Below are 22,618 nucleotides of genomic sequence, written 5' to 3' on the forward strand. Positions count from 1 at the left end.
ACTTACAATACTAATAATGATATTTAGACACTTAACCAAAATTTCTTTCCGTAAAACATACGGATAGCTCCGAAGTTGGGCCGAATATTATAATATGGAATGCACATGCGTATATGTATGCCCATTTAACAGGTAAAAAATAGCACAATATTGTGTTATGACATACTGTATAATTATGAAGTACAATATTGTTTATACATCGATCATAATGTTATATTGTCCGTAAGTATTGACCTTGCACTCATGAATATTCTGTATATTTCCGTAAATTAATTTTCGGTGTCCGAACCTAAATAAGCTTTATAACCATAGCATATATAATTTCAGAGGTCAACTGAACAGTGAACTCTCGGGATTTTTACGAACCTCTGATGGATGAGAATGATATAATTTTTATATGCGCAGTTAGCCGTGCGGACCGATTTCTAATGTTGGCAAAACTTGTAGTCCAACTCTTTTTTTATTATCGCACATTTGCAAAGTTACTGAATAATTCTTAACGTACAGTAGTATTATATATGTCTTGATGTAATGATAGTTTGCTGTTGTATATATTTTTGCATATGTATCTGTATATTATTGTCTTGATGTACAATATACCTTGGTGGTCCTAATAAAACTGTGTGAAGTGTACAGATGAAATCTTGACTTGTATACTTTGATTTACAAATTCTCGGGCAATGTTTTGTTTAAAGAGTATGGGCTGGTTTTGATAATTTCTTATTTGTATCGGGGCCCACCTATTAAAATCCACACAATTTCGCTTATTTTGAATAGCAGGCAAACTCCACCATTGCATGGTCTTGGAAATACCATGTGATGTTCGGGTATTGATAAAATTTGGTTTCCCTGTCCTGGTTGCCCAACTAAGGATAGAGTTGTGTTTTTATCATAAGGGATAAGCTTTATAAATATACGTAGCCAAGGGGAACTATATAAATATAAGAATTTGTATTGACAGTATTGTTTAGCTGAAATTCATGTGAAGCGTTTGCAAGTTTGTAATATTATTACAACCTCCCTTTGTCTAGAGCTGACTGTTGTTGTGCAACCAAGACAGATAGAAAATTAACGAAGTTTGAATCTATACAAGTAGTATAGGGGTCGGTTTGGCCCCACGACTGCGCATGCGTGAGAATGACGTCATGCGCGGCGGCCATTTTGAATTTTATGTTTAGAATGACATCATCTTTCTATTTTAAGAATGACTTCACTCTGCTATTTATATCTCCCAGAAGTATATAGAGCTGACTTATATACCTATCTAGGGCGTGTTCGCGCACATTGAGGGTCAGGTGCTCAGCCCTAGACGGGGAGATAACTTTAAAACAAAATATTTCAAGAAAATCAAATAAATATTAATTATATTTGAACATATAGATTTTTCTATAACCTAAATGAATAAATACATTGTATGGTAAACAAAGAGCTTATTAAAAATAATTTAAAGCAAAATATTTATTATATTTTAATTTAAAACATTAAGCTTTCTTTCAAATAGTCACGTTAGAAGTATAATTTACTGAAAATTAAAGACTACTTTTTTTTGCTTACGATGTTTCCTCCTTGGCGTCCACTGACAAAATGACTCCAATCATAAGTGTATTATTCCTAAATGCGCATGCTCGGACCTATTTTTCATAATGACTTCATAAGCTATATTTAGATAAGGTCATGGGTGCATCAAACGTGATCATGGTCAGAAAGTCTAGCGTGTGTTGATTTAAGGCCGGATAGGCGGACAATAAAAAGTAAACATGTCAAAGTTAATCCCTTTAAAGTCGCCACAATGTCTGGCGTTTATTTATTTAAGAGCGGATACGTTAACAATAGCCTATTCAACTATTGATTGTTCAATGTATTTATGTTTATTGAAAATCTTGACGATTTCCTAGAATGGTCGAAATAGGCTTTCTAGAACCTAACTGTACTTAAGACAGTATCCTAAAGGACTATAAAAGTTTTATAACACAAAATACTCGTTTCTATAAGTTTCTCCTAAAAGTCATAAAATTGACCGAAATTTAATCCGCTTTTACAGTTTTCAAAGTATTAGTGTCAACATTGGCCAGTTCTCTTTCATACATTATCTTAAGCCGATCTCAAGTCAAAAAATATTAATACTTAAAATCCGCTGAAGGTTGAATTTCATGCATAGACTTGTACGATTACATTGAAATGTATACTCTGTTAATTCAAAATTCTGGATGTTCTAAATTATATATATGAAATATTGTGTGATGTGTTGGAGTATCTACACCGTAGTGGAACTGGCATGTTCAGTTTCGGAGACTATGATGTTGTTGTAATAACTAAAGATGACAAATGTAAAGTTACAAAGGAAGATATTATTGTGATACCTGTTAATGAAGTTGCAGACACAATCTGTGTACTAGGGTAATAGGCACGAAAGATTTTGATAATTTTGAATATTTTGATGATGTTACATATATTGTTTAATGGCGCGTACGTGTGTGCGTGCATGCATGTATGCGCGTGCGGGTGTGCTTGTGTGTGTGTGTGTGATTGCGCGTATGCGTGTGTGTGTGTGTGTGTGTGTCTGTGTGTGTATGTGCGTGTGCGTGTATGTGTGTGTGTGTGTGTTCTCGTGTGTACGCGTGTGCTTGTGCTTTTGCAGGTTCGAGTCTAGGGACGCGCAGAAAATGTGAATTTTACGCGTGATTGATTTCACTTCCGGTTTGAGTGTACCAGCTTATAGTAGTATAGGGGCCGGTTTGGGGTCACGACTGCGCATGCGTGAGAATGACGTCATGCGCGGCGGCCATTTTGAATTTTATTTTTAGAATGACATCATCTTCCTATTTTAAGAATGACCTCACTCTGCTATTTATATCTCCCGGAAGTATATAGAGCTGACTTATATACCTATCTAGGGCGTGTTCGCGCACATTGAGGGTCAGGTGCTCAGCCCTAGACGGGGAGATACCATGAAAACAAAATATTTCAAGAAAGTCAAATAAATATTAATTATATTTGAACATATAGATTTATCTATAAACTAAATGAATAAATACATTGTATGGTAAACAAAGAACTTATTAATGATAATTTAAAGCAAAATATTTATTAATTTTTAATTAAAACCATTAAGCTTTATTTAAGATATTAAAAACATTAAGCTTTATTTAAGATAGCTACGTTAGAAATAACGTTAACTGAAAATAAAGTATTACATTTTTGCTTACGATATTTCCTCCTTGGCGTCCACTGACAAAATGACTGCAATCATAAGTGTATTATTCCTAAATGCGCATGCTCGGACCTATTTTTCATAATGACTTCATAAGCTATATTTAGATAAGGTCATGAGTGCATCAAACGTGATCATGGTCAGAATGTCTAGCGTGTGTTGATTTAAGGCCGGATAGATGGACAATAAAAAGTAAACATGTCAAAGTTAATCCCTTTAAAGTCGCCACAATGTCTGGCGTGTATTTATTTAAGAGCGGATGCGTTAACAATAGCCTATTCAACTGTCAAAGTTAATCCCTTTAAAGTCGCCACAATGTCTGGCTTATGTTGATTTATGGACGGATGCATTAACAAAGGCCTATTGATCTGTCCAAGTTAATCCGTGTATTGAGTACGGGAAGGGAGGTGACATCAGGTCTGGGTCGCATATGGACCGAAGTGCCTCTTTCATACCATCAATGATATTATGTTAAAGAACATTTTTCTTAAACAATTGCCAACATTTTTAATGACCATCCAGAGTTTTAGAACCAGTAAAGGGCTTTTTTAAGAAGGTTGCTAAAATCATCAAAATAAGACGTTTTAGGGTCCATTTTTACATTTTGGGTATCTGACATTTTTGAAAAGCCCAAAGGGTGTACTTTACCATAAACTAGGTCCCCAACCGGAAATGAAGTCATTAAAATTTCAAAGTATCGTACAGACTCGGGACCGGTACCGTTAGAAAGATCTTTTCGAGTAGGTTTCAGAAAATATGTACAATTACGGGTCTATCTCTATCCGTTTTCCAGTATTGAGGTTAAACCAGAATCATTCATCCGGAAACACCCGGCTTCATGCCTTTATTATTAAAGATAACCTAGGCATGTTGGGTATCTAACCGAAGGTCTCGGCTAGTACTATAAGCTGGTACACTCAAACCGGAAGTGAAATCAATCACGCGTAAAATTCACATTTTCTGCGCGTCCCTAGACTCGAACCTGGTCAAGTAAGGTACCACTGGAAAGGTCCTTACAAGACGATTCGACACACAAGTACACACACACACACGCACACACACACGCACGCACACATACACACGTACACGCACGCACACACACACACACGCACACACACGCACACACACACACACACACACACACACAAGCACACGCGCACACACAAGTACACACACACACACACGCACACACACACACACACACACACACACACACACACACACATACATGCACGCACGCACACACGTACGCGTCATTAAACAATATATGTAACATCATCAAAATATTCAAAATTATCAAAATCATTCGGGCCTATTACCCTAGTACACAGATTGTGTCTGCAACTTCATTAACAGGTGTCACAATAATATCTTCCTTTGTAACTTTACATTTGTCATCTATAGTTATTACAACAAAAATCATTAGTCTCCGAAATTGAACATGCCAATTCCACTACGATGTAGATACTCCAACCATCACACAATATTTCATATATAATTTGGAACATTTTTCCGAATTTTGAATTAACAGAGTATACACTTCAATATAATCGTACAAGTCTATGCATGAATTCAACCTTCAGCGGATATTAAGTATTAAAATGTTTTGACTTGAGATCGGCTTAAGATAATGTATGAAAGAGAACTGGCCAATGTGACACTAATACTTTGAAAACTGTAAAAGCGGATTAAATTTCGGTCATTTATGACTTTTAGGAGAAACTTATAGAAAAGAGTATTTTGTGTTATAAAACTTTTATAGTCCTTTAGGATACTGTCTTAAGTACAAATAGGTTCTAGAAAGCCTATTTTGACCATTCTAGGAAATCGTCAAGATTTTCAATGAACAGAAATACAGTTAACATTGAACAATCAGTTTTTCCCATTTCGTGACACACTTTCTATTCATCAATTCTGAGATGATAATTTCATGTGATAGAATTCATAAAAATCTTTCATTTACATCCCCCATTCTCGATTCGATTTTCAACCGTTTTCGAGTTTATGACGTAACAGCGATTTTAAACCTTTTCTTAAACTTTCAATAAAACTCTTGAAACAGGTAGCATTGGAAAGATCTCGTCGCATAGGTTCAGAAAATGTATAGATATTTACCTCTATCTTGATCCGTTCTCAAGATATTGGCGTTTAAAGATTGAAGTGACGTCACGTTTTGGCGGCAAATTCAAAATTTATGGTTTCAATCTTTAAAATGTTATATCTTGAGAACGGATCAAGATAGAGGTAAATATCTATACATTTTCTGAACCTATGCGACGAGATCTTTCCAATGCTACCTGTTTCAAGAGTTTATTTGAAAGTTTAAGAAAGGTTTAAAAATCGCTGTTACGTCATAACTCGAAAACGGTTGAAAATCGAATCGAGAATGGGGGATGTAAATGAAAGATTTTTATGAATTCTATCACATGAAATTATCATCTCAGAATTGATGAATAGAAAGTGTGTCACGAAATGGGAAAAACTGATTGTTCAATGTTAACTGTATTTCTGTTCATTGAAAATCTTGACGATTTCCTAGAATGGTCAAAATAGGCTTTCTAGAACCTATTTGTACTTAAGACAGTATCCTAAAGGACTATAAAAGTTTTATAACACAAAATACTCTTTTCTATAAGTTTCTCCTAAAAGTCATAAAATTGACCGAAATTTAATCCGCTTTTACAGTTTTCAAAGTATTAGTGTCAACATTGGCCAGTTCTCTTTCATACATTATCTTAAGCCGATCTCAAGTCAAAACATTTTAATACTTAATATCCGCTGAAGGTTGAATTCATGCATAGACTTGTACGATTATATTGAAGTGTATACTCTGTTAATTCAAAATTCTGGAAAAATGTTCCAAATTATATATGAAATATTGTGTGATGTGTTGGAGTATCTACACCGTAGTGGAATTGGCATGTTCAATTTCGGAGACTATGATGTTGTTGTAATAACTATAGATGACAAATGTAAAGTTACAAAGGAAGATATTATTGTGACACCTGTTAATGAAGTTGCAGACACAATCTGTGTACTAGGGTAATAGGCCCGAATGATTTTGATAATTTTGAATATTTTGATGATGTTACATATATTGTTTAATGACGCGTACGTGTGTGCGTGCGTGCATGTATGTGTGTGTGTGTGTGTGTGTGTGTGTGCGTGTGTGTGTGTGTGTGTGTGTGTGTGCGCGTGTGCTTGTGTGTGTGTGTGTGTGTGTGTGTGTGTGTGTGTGTGTGTGTGTGTGTGTGTGTGTGTGTATGTGTGCGTGCGTGTGTGTGTGCGTGTGTGTGTGTGTACTTGTGTGTCGAATCGTCTTGTAAGGACCTTTCCAGTGGTACCTTACTTGACCAGGTTCGAGTCTAGGGACGCGCAGAAAATGTGAATTTTACGCGGGATTGATTTCACTTCCGGTTTGAGTGTACCAGCTTATAGTACTAGCCGAGACCTTCGGTTAGATACCCAACATGCCTAGGGTTATCTTTAATAATAAAGGCATGAAGCCGGGTGTTTCCGGATGAATGATTCTGGTTTAAACCTAATATCTGGAAAACGGATAGAGATAGACCCGTAATTGTACATATTTTCTGAACTACTCGAAAAGATCTTTCTAACGGTACCGGTCCCGAGTCTGTACGATGACTTTGAATTTTAATGACTTCATTTCCGGTTGGCACCTAGTTTATGGTAAGTACACCCTTTGGGCTTTCAAAAATGTCAGATACCAAATGTAAAATGGACCTAAAACGTCTTATTTTGATGATTTAGCAACCTTCTTTTAAAAAAACCCTTTACTGGTTCTAAAACTCTGGATGGTCATTAAAAATGTTGGCAATTGTTTAAGAAAATGTTCTTTAACATAATATCATTGATGGTATGAAAGAGGCACTTCGGTCCATATGCGACCCAGACCTGATGTCACCTCCCTTCCCGTACTCAATACACGGATTAACTTGGACAGATCAATAGGCTTTGTTAATGCATCCGTCCATAAATCAACATAAGCCAGACATTGTGGCGACTTTAAAGGGATTAACTTTGACAGTTGAATAGGCTATTGTTAACGCATCCGCTCTTAAATAAATACACGCCAGACATTGTGGCGACTTTAAAGGGATTAACTTTGACATGTTTACTTTTTATTGTCCATCTATCCGGCCTTAAATCAACACACGCTAGACATTCTGACCATGATCACGTTTGATGCACTCATGACCTTATCTAAATATAGCTTATGAAGTCATTATGAAAAATAGGTCCGAGCATGCGCATTTAGGAATAATACACTTATGATTGCAGTCATTTTGTCAGTGGACGCCAAGGAGGAAATATCGTAAGCAAAAATGTAATACTTTATTTTCAGTTAACGTTATTTCTAACGTAGCTATCTTAAATAAAGCTTAATGTTTTTAATATCTTAAATAAAGCTTAATGGTTTTAATTAAAATTAATAAATATTTTGCTTTAAATTATCATTAATTAAATTCTTTGTTTACCATACAATGTATTTATTCATTTAGTTTATAGATAAATCTATATGTTCAAATATAATTAATATTTATTTGACTTTCTTGAAATATTTTGTTTTCATGGTATCTCCCCGTCTAGGGCTGAGCACCTGACCCTCAATGTGCGCGAACACGCCCTAGATAGGTATATAAGTCAGCTCTATATACTTCCGGGAGATATAAATAGCAGAGTGAGGTCATTCTTAAAATAGGAAGATGATGTCATTCTAAAAATAAAATTCAAAATGGCCGCCGCACATGACGTCATTCTCACGCATGCGCAGTCGTGACCCCAAACCGGCCCCTATACTACTTATACACGGCTTTTGTTCGTGCTGTTAAAATTTACCACAATCTAACAAAGGTAAATATAAAACTAGAAGTTACTGGAATCTGAAAAAAAATACTGAGCTTTTAAAAAATAGTCATGTTAAAAGTTGAATAATTATAAAATAATTTAAAAGCAGTAAAATACTTATTTCTAATGGGGATCTATTTCGTCTTTTCTCCTTAAATTGATCTCTTCTAGAACATATGAAAAGTGAATAATATCTTAAAATATTGCTTGAATGTGGTTAACTTCTATTCTGATTAACTTTACAGAATCCTAAGATTGGTTAGCTAAATTCCAAACATAAAAACAGGATGAAAACTAAGTCGAGATCTTGTATCATGCTGGTAGATATGTTACGGTCTTAATTTGACAAATTTCATGCATTTTCTAGGCTGATGCATGTACCAAAACCGAAGATGAAGCTGTGTATCCTTGTAGACCAGGTACACATTGATCAGGCAAAGGCCAATGATCTCCCATGTATGGATGCTGATGCCCTGAAGAAACTGAATAAGGCCAAAAAGCTTGTCAAGAAACTAGGTAAAATTTTATATACTCAGACTTGATGCTATTATTCTAACTAGTAAACTGGTACAAGAAACTTGTCGAAAAGAAACTAGATAAAATTGTTTATACTTAAAACTTGATGTTACTATTCTAACTAAAAAAACAGGTACAAGAAACTTGTCGAGAAACTAGGTAAAATTATATATACTCAAACCTGATGTTACTATTCTAACTAGTAAACTGGTACAAGAAGCTTGCCAAGAAACTAGGTAAAATTCTATATATTCAAAACTTGATGTTACTATTCTAACTAGTAAACTGGTACAAAAAGCTTGCCAAGAAACTAGGTAAAATTTTATATACTCAAAACTTGATGTTACTATTCTAACTAGTAAACTGGTACAAGAAACTTGTCAAGAAACTAGGTAAACTTTTATATACTCAAACCTGATGTTACTATTCTAACTAGTAAACTGGTACAAGAAACTTGTCAAGAAACTAGGTAAACTTTTATATACTCAAACCTGATGTTACTATTCTAACTAGTAAACTGGTACAAGAAACTTGTCAAGAAACTAGGTAAACTTTTATATACTCAAACCTGATGTTACTATTCTAACTAGTAAACTGGTACAAAAAGCTTGTCAAGAAACTAGGTAAACTTTTATATACTCAAACCTGATGTTACTATTCTAACTAGTAAACTGGTACAAAAAGCTTGTCAAGAAACTAGGTAAACTTTTATATACTCAAAACTTGATGTTACTATTCTAACTAGTAAACTGGTACAAGAAACTTGTCAAGAAACTAGGTAAAATTTTATATACTCAAACCTTGATGTTACTATTCTAACTAGTAAACTGGTACAAGAAACTTGTCAAGAAACTAGGTAAACTTTTATATACTCAAAACTTGATGTTACTATTCTAACTAGTAAACTGGTACAAGAAACTTGTCAAGAAACTTGGTAAACTTTTATATACTCAAACCTGATGTTACTATTCTAACTAGTAAACTGGTACAAAAAGCTTGTCAAGAAACTAGGTAAACTTTTATATACTCAAACCTGATGTTACTATTCTAACTAGTAAACTGGTACAAAAACTTGCCAAGAAACTAGGTAAAATTTTATATACTCAAAACTTGATGTTACTATTCTAACTAGTAAACTGGTACAAGAAGCTTGCCAAGAAACTAGGTAAATTTTATATACTAGACAGACAAATATGCTTGCCTACTGCTTTTCTGCCTACATACACACGTTTTACAACTCATTGAGTTATATTACTTAAGAATTAGGTCCATGTTTCGGAGAAGAAAGTTCGAACATCACCAAACCATAGAAAGAAAAAATTGTTTTACATGAAAATTAAGCAGCATATAAAACATTTATATTATTCTAAAAAATCAATGAATGAATGAATGAGTTGGGTTTTATGGCGAATCGACACAAAAAGGTCATATATCGCCGGGAAAAAGTTAAATGAATTACATTAATTGTAAAGCATATATAACACTATTAAAGCAAAAGGGTATATACATATATAGTGTAAAATAACAGTTGCAAAGATAAAAATTGTAAAAGTTGTGAATAAAAATCAAATAAGGTTCAGATTTTATGATATATGCTTATTTGTTTCAAAAATTGCAAAATTTTGTCGGCAGGAATTTGTTCAAACAACTCTTTCAACGATTTAACATTATAGTATGAATTGCGCTGTGGATCGAAGTCAACACAGTTGATTAAAATATGTTAAATAGAAAGCGGTGTTTGACATGGTACACATTCAGGTTGATCTTCATTGTTCAGAAGATACGAATGAGTCAACCGTGTATGACCTATTCGACAACGAGAAAGAACAACTTCCTCTCTGCAAACAGATCTATTTCCTTGGTGCCATTCACCTAAAGTAGGTTTAATCTCACGAAGTTTATTGAACGAAGCATTGTTCCATGAAGATTGCCATTTAGTTAAAATGTATTTGTTGATATTTGGCCTAAAATCAGTATATGGTAATTTCAATTTAGATTGATTTAATGAAAGTGATTTCTTTGCTGCGGTATCAGCATCATCATTTCCATAAATACCAACATGACTAGGAATCCAACAGAATATGATGGACTTTTTAAAAGATAGTTCATGAACCCTGAGAAGAATATTTTGAATGAGTGGATTTTCTGTATTACGGTTGTGTATTGATTGTAATACAGAAAGTGAGTCGAAAAAGATGATAAACTTTTCTTCATTATATTCTGAAGTAAAATTAAGGGCCAAATCAATAGCTTTTGCCTCGGCTGAAAAAATTGTAGCGTTATTTGGCAAACGTAAATTTGATTGATGCAGATGGCTAACGACAGCACATCCAACCTTTGAATCATCTTTTGAACCATCTGTATAAATTGGAAAATGATGTTTGTAAGTCGACTTCATTTCGTTATATTTGAACTTGAATATTTCAGAGTTTGTTTCAGACTTTTTCAAGGCGGTTTTCATATCAAAAAGAACTATTGGAGAATTAAGAGTCCATGGTGGTGTATTCAGAACTAAGTTTTCTTTTATATCATCAAACTCAAAATCAGTTTCCTTCATAGAATTGCTGATGCGAAATCCAAAAGGTTTAATTTGTTTTGGTTGTCTGTCATACGAATCGTGGTACTTGGGTTTAAATATGATTTTATGAGCAGGTTTGGATTTGTTGGCAGCTACCCTCAGAGCATATTGCAATGACAGTTTTTCACGTCAAACGATTTCCTGGCTGAACCATAAACAACACAACCGTAGTCTAGCTTAGATCTAATCAAAGCTATATAAAGTCTTAACAAAACCTTGTGATCTGCTCCCCAATCAGTATTTGAAATTACCTTTAAAAGATTCAACGATTTCAAACATTTGGCTTTCAGGTATTTTATGTGTGGTATAAAAGAAAGCTTTTTATCAAAAATAACACCAAGAAATTTTGCTTCGTCAACAACGGGTATTTTTGTTCCATTTAGAAAAAGCTCAGTGTCACAATGTTGTTTCCGTAATTGACAAAAGTGGACACACTGAGTTTTTGATTGGGAAAATTTAAAACCATCTTCCATGGCCCAAGTTTGAACTTTATTCAAACACTGCTGTAATTGGCGTTCAATCGTATGCATATTTTTTGAACGATAACATATCAAAAATCATCAACATATAATGAACAATCTGTCCCTGGTAACAAACATTTCACTATATTGTTAATGTTGATGCTAAAAAGTGTAACAGATAAAATAGAACCTTGTGGAACTCCCTGTTCTTGCTCAAATGAGTCAGACAGGGTTGAACCAACGCGTACTTTAAAATTGCGATCAGATAAAAATTGTGATATAAATGTTGGAAGACGACCTTTCAAACCTGAGTCATTAAGCTCATTCATAATGCCATACTTCCATGTAGTGCCATAAGCGTTTTTCCAAATCGAAAAAGACAGACACTAAATGCTCTTTTTTAACAAATGCATCACGAATAAAATTTTCCAGTCGAAGAAGATGATCAGTTGTGCTGCGCTGCTTTCGAAAACCACTTTGAAAGTTAGTAATTAGGCCTTGTGATTCAAGATACTAAACTAGTCTAGAATTGATCATACGTTCTAGAGTTTTACATAAACAATTAGTAAGGGCAATCGGTCTATAATTACTAGGGTTAGTGCTATCTTTCCCGGGTTTTGGTATTAGAATAACTATAGCTTCTCTCCAGGAATCTGGGAAAATGCCAGTTTTCCATGTAATATTATAAATTTCAAGTAGGAGGTCTAATGACTCTTGTGGTAAATGTTTTAAAAGTTGATAATGAATTTGGTCTGGGCCAGCTGCAGTATCATGACATTTGTCTAAAGAGTCAAGCAGTTCTGTGAGCGAAAAAGGGTTTATTATAATCTTCATCATTATTTGAATCAAAATTTAAAGGTTTACTTTCTTTAGTTGATTTAATGTTTTGAAACTTTTTATCATAATTGTCTGATGAAGAGTTTTTTGAAAAAGTTTCACCAAGTGTATTGGCAATGTCCTCCTTGGTAGATGCAATAGATTGGTCTGATTTTGTAAGATGGGAAACATTTAAAGTTTTTCCTTTTCCACTTATTTTACGTATCATTTCCAGACTTTTTTAACCGATGACCTTGAATTAAGTTTGGAAACGTATGAATGCCATAATATTTTCTTTGCTTGTTTTATAGTTCTGCGAGCTTTTGCTCTCAGAATCTTAACTGATTGAAGATTTTCTTTTGTCGGCCGTATATTGAATTTTTTAATGGCCGCTCTACGTTTTCGAGCAGCGGTCTTACAATCATCATTATACCAAGGCCTATTTTTATGTTTACCATTTCTTGAAAAAGTTTTAGGAATGGACTTGTCAGCAATATCGGACAAAAGCACCGAAAACCGATCAATAGGATCATAAAAATTTGTAAAATTCTCCAAAGTCAAATCATTTTCACATAACGTTTAAAATTGCTTCCAATCAGCTTTATTAATTTGAAATATGAAAGGTGGTCTGAAGGCGAAGAAAAACTCACCTGAGCATTGCTCAGGTGAGCTAAAAAGTGAAAAGTTATTTCCGTCTTCCTTAACCCTTACAATGGTACAACCGATTAGTTTTGCCTTTGCGACCAGTGCAGACCTAGATCAGCCTGCACATCTGTGCAGACTGATCATGGTCTGCACTGTTCGCTATTCAGTCAGTACATTTTGAGTGAACACCCCTTCGAATGATAAGTGGTATTGCCCAAATTGAATGATGGACCTGTCCATTTTAGAAACTTAGCATGCTAAGGGTTAAAAGGTCAGAAACACAATATGCATAGGATGTGACAATAATACTACACTACACTATATATAATCACACCAACACCAGAAACAGAATACAATGCCAGGCGTGTTTAGTCTCTATTTATTAGCAAGCTATATATATGTTTAAAGCAGGCAAGCAACATGCAAAAAATTTCAAGTATTTAATAGTTTCAACAACATAATATTATAACATACAACATGGAGGCTTTAATAAAGAAAGTGGGAATAAAATGCTTCAAATTGGGAAAATAACTTGTCTGATTTATCTAGACTGTGTTGTGAATCTACATTTGCCTGAAACAACAATTTTTTTTAACCCAGTGGCACTTTTCACAAAATAAAATTTTTTGTGTTTTTTTTAATTTTTTTTTCCGATGCTAACATTTTCCTACCTTATTTTTATTTTTATTCCCTCCTCCTAATGCTCATTTCTGGAAAATCGTAACCCAAGTTATTAAAAAACTCTGGCCTAATCAAAACCGAAATAGAGCTGCTTTTGAGAAAAGGGCATGTTTCCAACAACTGCATAATCATCTGAATAGTAATGTATCTGAGTCAACCATGCACCGATACATGTATCACTGCCACATTTGTACAGAGCCATTTTTGGTAATTCAAAGGCCATAATTTTTAAGAGCAGGGCCAATTTTGCTTGTTATCAAACTTAGCTGAAGACTTATTGGCAAACACATTTTGTTCAAGTTGGGTGAAGATCAGATGAGAAATGTTTGACTAAAAGAGTGCGGACAAGTGTGTACAGAGCAATTTTCAATAATTCACGGGCCATAATTCTGAAGTGCCTGGGCCGATTTTGCTAGTTATCGAACTTAGCCGAGGACTTATTACAACTTATAGTGCGGACAAGAGTAAAATGGCCAATTTCGGTGATTCAAGGGCCATAATTCTGAAGTGCCTGGGGTGATTTGGCTCATTACTGAACCTGGCCTAGGACTTATGACAAAAAACAAGGAGCTGCGTTCAATAAATGCTTGATGCCCCCAGTGGCATCATTGTCGATAGATTTTGCACCTAAGTCCAAAGTGAGGTCAAGGTCAAACTGAGGTCAGGTGATGTTTGAAGATGAGGAATAGTCACAGTTTACATCTGTGTTAGTATAAGGGGTACTGATGCCAGACGAAACGGTCCCATTTGGTTAACCAAGAGATGGCTCATATAAAGCAACCTAAGTCCAAAATAAGGTCAAGGTCAAGGTCAAACTGAGGTCAGGTGATGTCTGAAGATGAGGAATGGTCACAGGTTACATCTGCATTAGTATCAAGTCATTCTAGCGAGGGGTACTGATGCTAGACAAAATGGTCCCATTTGGTTAACCTCGTAGGGACGGACGTACAGGACAATCACTATATGCCTCCCGCATCAGTAGATGCTGGGGGCATAAAAACATGTTCTTTGGTATTTAACAGACATGCTGCAGTAAACACCAAAGGCATAAAAGGAAATGGTGACCAATGAACATAACATTGATAAAAGTATCACTCACATTGCCATCTTCCATTCTACCAGGCCCGGCCGGTGTAAGGTTTTCTAGTGCCTGTCTTACTACAACTCTTGCTTAAACTGCGTGAGTCTTCAGTAAACTATGGAACACCTATGAAATAGAAAACAAAGTATAAATCAACACTTTCTTTCATATCAATAAAAACAATGTAAAAGATGTGGTTTGGAAGGAGAACAATCTACACATAATGATTTATGTAGAAACTTGTCCTTTTACACTTTGTTTTCTTTCACAGAAGGATTATGAGACTTGTAAATTGTTGCTTGTTTGTTTTGTTTTGTTGAGTTTAACATCACACTGACACAATCTGTCAATTATAGGACATACAGAGACTTCAAGCTTTTTTTATGGTGGCCTATGACTCCAGGTGCTCCTTCAGGCATTTCTTGAAGTATGACTGGACCCTAGCATCATTGCATAAGCTAGCTGGACATGAAAGAATTCTCCCCACCCCCTCAAAAATAAGAGCTGTCACAGGAGACAGCGCGCTCGACTATTTCGATGCTGGATAGTGAAACTGGGCACATCTGAGGAAACTAGAGCTGTCACTGGAGTGTTTAATGACTCTAATTGTGGATGACGATATTGCACAATATCCTGAGTCTATGTCAAAAATATCAACTTAAAGTAATAAGAGAGGTAAAGATAAAATGTATCAAAACACTATATAAGTATATCCTAAGCAAAAAGGGGCATAATTCATTAAATATTGGTGCCAGAGTTATGCACCTTGTGTCATATGGTGTGGGTGATGATGTTGAACAACTATTTTAAGTTTGAATCAAATCCATTCAGTAATAACAGAGACAGAGTGAAAGTGCATCAGAACTTTAACCTAAAATTCTAAGTAAAAAGGGGGAATAATTAATGAAAAATTGGTGCCAGAGTTATGCACCTTGCGTCATATGGTGTGGGTGATGATGTTGAACAACTATTTTAAGTTTGAATCAAATCCATTCTGTAATAACAGAGACAGAGTGAAAGTGCATCAAAATTTTAACCTAAAATTCTAAGTAAAAAGGGGAAATAATTCATGAAAAATTGGTCCCAGAGTTATGCACCTTGTGTTATATGATAAGGGTAATGATGTTGAACAATTGTTAAGTTTGAATCGGATCCATTCAGTAATAACAGAGATAGAGTGAAAGTGCATAAAACTTTAACCTGAAATTCTAAGTAAAAAGGGGAATAATTCATGAAAAATTGTGCCAGAGTTATGCATCTTGTGTCATATGATGTGGGTGATGATGCTGAACAACTATTTTAAATTTGAATCAAATCCATTTAGTAATAACAGAGGTAGAGTGAAAGTGCACCAAAACTTTAACCTGAGATTCTAAGTAAAAAGGAGGGAATAATTCATGAAAAAATGGTGCCAGAGTTATGCACCTTGTGTCATATGATGTGGGTGATGATGTTGAACAACTATGTTAAGTTTGAATCAAATCCATTCAGTAATAACAGAGATAGAGTGAAAGTGCATCAAAACTTTAACCTGAAAATCTAAGTGAAAAGGGGGGATAATTCATGAAATATTGGTGCCAGAGTTATGGCCCTTATGTCAGATGATGTGGATGATGATGAGGAATAAGTATTTAAGTTTGAATCAAATCCATCAAGTAATTATAGAGGTAAGTTGAAACAAGAGCTGTCACTAATGGTGACAAATGCCCCCGCAGCACCTTGACCTTTGACCTGGTGACCCCAAAGTCAGTAGGGTTGGTGCACTCATAAAGTACTATCAGCATGTAAAGTTTGAAGGTCCTGGGTGAAGTGGTTCGCCAGTAAAGTGCCTTCATGCAAAAAGTTAATGTTGGCCCCTGTGACCTTGACGTTTGACCTGGTGACCCCAAAGTCAGTAGGAGTGGTGTACTCAATAGACATTTGCGAATTAAGTTTACGTGGACTGTGGACACCTAAGACAATTTATTTTTCAAGGGGACCGTCTCAAAATAATTTGATTATATTATGCGTGGTAGGAAATTGAGTGTATAACGGCAGTACGGTTTGGGTTATTATATCATCACTATGTGGTAGGTGATATAAATTCGGATGTGCCTGTTTTTAGCTCCACTTTTCGAAGAAAAAGTAGAGCTATTGCACTTGCTCCGGCATCGGCGTCGCTGTTGGTTAAAGTTTTTGATAAAGTCAAATATAATAGACTATGCGGAACAACTTCAAATAGAAGGAGCAATACTATTCTTAGACTTTAGAAAGGCTTTTGATACGGTTGAGTGGGACTTCCTTTTTATCGTACTTAAACATTTTGGCTTCAAATCAACTTTTATTCAGTGGATTAAAACACTTTATTCTAATAGCAAATCTTGTATCTTAAATAATGGCTGGAAATCTGAAAGCTTTAGCTTACATTGCGGTATAAGACAAGGCTGTCCGATTTCAGCTCTGCTCTTTATATTGGTAGCAGAAATAATGGCTTTGAATATTAGAAACTAGGATGATATAACAGGCATAACAGTAAATTCAGAAATAGGAAAGAAGTCAATAAAAGTTTCGCAGCTAGCAGATGATACAACTTTATTTTTGGGTAAAGAAACGGAAATTGAGAAAGCTTTGGAAATAATTCTAAAGTTTGGCAAATTGTCAGGATTAAAATTAAATAAAAACAAAACTGAAGGAATGTGGGTCGGTAAATTAAAATTCAGCAAAAAACAAATTGGCGGGATAAATTGGCCTGAAAAACCAGTCAAAGTTTTAGTCAAATATCTCTGTCACTATCAAAGCTATTGACTTGAAACCTAACATAGATATTTACTGTTGAAGTCTACACCAGGAAAAAAACAATCTTCATTACTCTGATTTGAATTTTGACAGAATTATGCCCCTTTTTAATTTAGATTTTTTGGTTAAAGTTTTTGATAAAGTCAAATATCTCTGTTAGTACTATCAAAGCTATTGAATTGAAACTTAAAATAGTTATTTACTATCGAAGTCTACACCAGGAAAACAATCCCCATAATTCTGATTTGAATTTTGACCGAGTTATTTTTCTGTTAAAATTTTTGATAAAGTCAACTATCTCTGTTACTATCAAAGCTATTGACTTGAAACTTAAAATACTTATTTACCATCAAAGGTTTCACCAGGAGAAACAATCCTCATAACTCTGATTTGAATTTTGATAGAATTATGCTCCTTTTTTAACTTAGAAATTTTGGTTTAAGTTTTTAATAAAGCCAAATATCTCTGTTACTATCAAAGCTAATGACTTGCAATTGAAACTTAAAATAGTTATTTACTATCGAAGTCTATACCAGGAAAAACAATCCCCATAACTCTGGTTTGAATTTTGACAGAATTATGCCCCCTTTTCACTTAGAATTTTTTGTTACCGTATTTTGGTGCGTATAGGTCGCACTTTTTCTACCCATTTTGCTGCCTGAAAAAGTTCCTGCGACCTATACGACAGAACATTGCCAGCAGTTTTTTTTTCGGGCCAATTTTCTGACCGTAGCTCTCGCAAAATTACGTGCATCTGTTACGAACGAACAAAATGGATAAAAAATATCAATATCGGCGGCTTTTCAACCAATAGCGGTTACTTTCAATAAAATATATCGTAAATAACCCATACAGACTATCAAAATTACGAATGACTTTAATTCAAAGATGTTTTTGCAGTCTGAATTACGTTTGTTTCTACTTTCGTTTTACTGGACGCCACTGACATGTACTCCAGGTTGGATAAAATCCGGACAGATCCGTCCTCCATTCCAAACATTGTTTATACTAATTCTTAGCGTATTAAAAAACGTAAAAGATAATTTTTTACTTTTGATTTTTAAATAAAAGAAAAAAAATCCAAAAAGAGATATTTTGTTAATCTTTTTACTCAGAATCAAAAGAACGCGGTTAATTACATGACACGGAAAGGTGTTATAATTGCTGTGCAAACAATTCACACTTAAACTTGCATGATAACAGAATGTAAACGCAAACCGTCTGCTGCCAATTAGTGTCAAAAAGCCGCTTTTCTTTGATGTAGTCTGTTACCGATACTACTTTGGTACAAATGGTTGGGAACGAAAATAACACTGTCCGATGTCCACCAATCAGGATCTGATAATAATTCAGTCCGCGGCATCAATATGGCCGCCGCCATAACTTTTTTGCCGGTAAATATTAAATATTGCTGGGGAAAAAATCCAAAATTTAACTGCGACTAATACGCTAGAAGTTAAATTTTCCGACCATTTCCAGAGCAAAAATTAGATGCGGACTATACATTACAGCGACCTATACACACCAAAATACGGTAAAATCTTTGATAAAGTAAAATATATCTGTTAATATTAAAGCTTTTTGACTTGAAACTTAAAATACTTTTTACTATCAAAGTCTACACGTGGAGAAACAATCCCCAGTACTCTGATTTGAATTCTGACAGAGTTATGTCCCGTTTTAACTTGGAATTGTTTTACTGGCAAAGCTCTAATTCAGAGTCAAGTACTGAGAAAAGTCGAGCACGTTGTCTTACGGACAGCTCTTCGCTGTCTTACGGACAGCTCTTGTTCCGTGTTTCTGTCCGTCAGAGAGAAGTTATGCTACACATATCGCCAAAAGTTTTAAAGAGAGCCATGCGCTCTGCATGTCGTCATAATGTGGTGAACATTTGTGCCAAGTTTCTTTAAAAACCCTTCAAGCAGTTCAAGAGTTACACATCGCACTCAAAACAAAGTAAAATGACCTTTGACCCCACCCCTAAGTGTGACATTGATCTTATCTCGATGTGGTGGACATTTGTGCAATGTTTCTTTAAAATCCCTCAAACAGGTCAAGAGTTACCGAGCAGACACGAAACAAAGCCATATGACCTTGACACCTAAGTGTGACCTTGACCTTAAAGCGAGCCACCTGATACAGGCGCTCTGCACGTCGTCTTGATGTGGAGAACATTTGTCAAGTTTGTTTAAAATCCTTTAAGGGATTCAAGAGTTACAGAGCGGAGTCGACAAGAAATTGCTAACGGACAGACAGACACAGAGACAGACAGACAGACGGCCAGATGAATACCTGTGGTATCCCAAAATACGTCCCCTCGGGCGTATAATAACATCAAAGGAAAAGAGACGCAAGCTATTACGTTTTCCACAATGATTTACCTACTGATCTACATTTTGATCCCAGCTGACCCAGTTTAGATTTTTTCATGTCGGACGACGACGACGACGATGGAGTACGGATACATTGCGATCAGACTAGCTCATCTTTTCAACTTTGACGCAGATGCGCAACTTATAATATTAAAGAACATTTCAGGAAAGTGATATGACGTTAGATCAAGTACTTTTTGCGATATGTATAACAAAACATTTCTCTGGTGAACAGACGGACGGAAAGACAAATCCAAATCTTATCCTGTTCGGTGACATAATAAGCCAGACCTTACCATCATTATATGAATGTTTTCCTACCAAACATAGATTAAAATTACCATGTTGAGACAGTCCCCTTGAAAAATCGATCGTCTTAGGTGTTCACGTAGACTTAATTCGCAAATGTCTAATAAGTACTGTCAGCATGTGAAGTTTGAAGGTCCTGGGTGCAGTGGTTCGCAAGTAAAGTGCCTTCATGTAAAAAGTTAACGTTGGCCCTTGTGACCTTGACCTTTGACCTGGTGACCCCAAAGTCAGTAGGGTTGGTGTACTCAATAAGTACTATCACCACGTGAAGTTTGAAGGTCCTGGGTGCAGTGGTTCGCGAGTAAAGGGCCTTCATGCAAAAAGTTAACGTTGACCCCTGTGACCTTGAACTTTGACCTGGTGACCCCAAAGTCAGTAGGGGTGGTGTACTCAATAATTACTATCAGCAGGTAAAGTTTGAAGGTCCTGGGTGCAGTGGTTCGCGAGTAAAGTGCCTTCACGCAAAAAGTTAACGTTGGCCCCTGTGACCTTGACCTTAGACCTGGTGACCCCAAAGTCAGTAGGGGTGGTATACTCAATAAGTACTATCGGCACGTGAAGTTTGAAGGTCCTGGGTGCAGTGGTTCGCGAGTAAAGTGCCTTCATGCAAAAAGTTAACGTTGTGACTAATGAACTAACGAACGGACGGACAGTTGAAAACTAATATGCCTCCCTTTGGGGGCATAAAAAGAGAAAGTGTAAAAAAACTTTAACCAAGGTGGGGACGCGTAAAGACGCCGACGCAAATGCCAGGTCGAGTAGGATAGCTCTCCTTATACTTTGTATAGTCAAGCTAAAAAACAAGGTTTCAATATTACATTAATTTTGTGATAGGCAAGTGATTCAAAGTCAGAGTAATCTTGACCAGTAATTATTACTTCATTCGTTTAATTCTGACTACATTTTAACATAAAAAGGAGAAATCCTTAAAGATGGTGGTTTAGTATTTCAGCATGTTTTAACTGGCTGTGATCTCTTTTTTCCCCAATCCAATACTTCAAATTTTGTAGGGGGTTTCACTTCCAAGATTTTGTGGTTGTGTCAATTCATGAAATTAAATCTTACTACTGTTTATAACTAGAGTACCTGGAGGATAACACGTTTGTGTATGGCAAACTTTGTTATGATGTGCGACAGTAGAAGACGACCAAGATATTTTGTGGGTCTATACAGTTCTTCCTTAACAAGCATGGCCAGGCGAATGCCATCAGTCTCCACAGCTTGTTGCCTTGTTTTCTGAAAAATAAAAAAAATGAAATTACAATGTTTCCTTGAAACAAAAACTTAATTTTGAAATTACTTGTTTCCCAAAAGAAACAGGATTGGAATTTCCAAACTTCTTACATTTTCCAAGTGTTACAATTAAGGTATCAAATTTTTACAAAACAAGCAAATTTGATGAATGAGGTTTAAAGAAAAAATTTAGAAAAGGAATGATTTTTTTTATCTTTTTGTGTGTGTGTGTCGGGGGGTGGGGGTTCGGGGGGGTTCGGGTGGTGGGAGGGGAAGAGGGTGTGACCAGGTGTGGGTACACAACTTCACATGTTTATAATAAATGAAAATAATGAAAGAAATTTAATGAAATTTACCAAATGGTTTGTTTGTTATGTACAAATCTGTGAATTTTTAAACAATTAAAGGGTAATAACTCTAGGGAAAATTGACAAATTAAAAAAGAAATGACAGCCATCATCGAAGTATGTTGGTTCATATTTATTTCAAGTTTCATTCTACCAGCTTACAACTGAGAAATGGCTGCAGACATGGATTTTTCATTAAATCAAGGGCAGTAACTCTAAGGGAAATTGACCAATCAAAAAAGAAAACTTGATGGGCATCGCCGCAGTATGTTGGTTCATGTTTATTTCAAGTTTTATGAAATTCTACCAGCTAGTCCCTGAAAAATGGCTGCAGACCGACATTTTGGGGCATAATTTATTAAATCAAGGGCAATAACTCTGAAGGAAATTGACCAATCCAAAAAAAATCTTGACGGGCATCATCGCAGTATGCTGGTTCATGTTTATTTCAAGTATTGAGAAATGACTGCGGACGGACATTTTGGGCATTTTTCATTAAATCAAGGGCAAGAATTCTTAAGGGAAATTGACCGATCAAAAAAAAAACTTGACGGGCATCATCACAGTATTCCTGATTCATGTTTATTTCAAGTTTTATGAAATTCTACCTGCTAGTTACTGAGAAATGGCTGTGGACAGACGGATGCACGGACACCATTTCAATACTCCCCTCCTGATTTCATCGGCCGGGGATAACATTCAATTTCAAAATTGAAGCAGTATC

At 35.4% G+C, this 22,618-nt stretch overlaps 1 protein-coding gene across 3 annotated transcripts in view; it reads right to left on the minus strand.

Moving 5' to 3' along the window:
- Positions 1 to 14,875: 14,875 nt before the first annotated feature.
- The window catches only part of LOC123553109 (transformation/transcription domain-associated protein-like), a 54,885-nt gene continuing 47,142 nt past the window's right edge, over positions 14,876 to 22,618 (minus strand). For all 3 annotated transcript variants that reach the window (XM_053542052.1, XM_053542050.1, XM_053542051.1), the window contains 2 exons: positions 21,401 to 21,550; positions 14,876 to 14,984 (listed from right to left, as the gene is read on the minus strand). In XM_053542052.1, the coding sequence (XP_053398027.1) occupies positions 14,949 to 14,984; positions 21,401 to 21,550 (186 nt within the window). In that variant the 3' untranslated portion in view covers positions 14,876 to 14,948. The remainder of the gene's footprint in view (positions 14,985 to 21,400; positions 21,551 to 22,618) is intronic.

Source organism: Mercenaria mercenaria, chromosome 4 (assembly GCF_021730395.1).
Source record: "Mercenaria mercenaria strain notata chromosome 4, MADL_Memer_1, whole genome shotgun sequence".
NCBI classification, from domain to species: domain Eukaryota; kingdom Metazoa; phylum Mollusca; class Bivalvia; order Venerida; family Veneridae; genus Mercenaria; species Mercenaria mercenaria.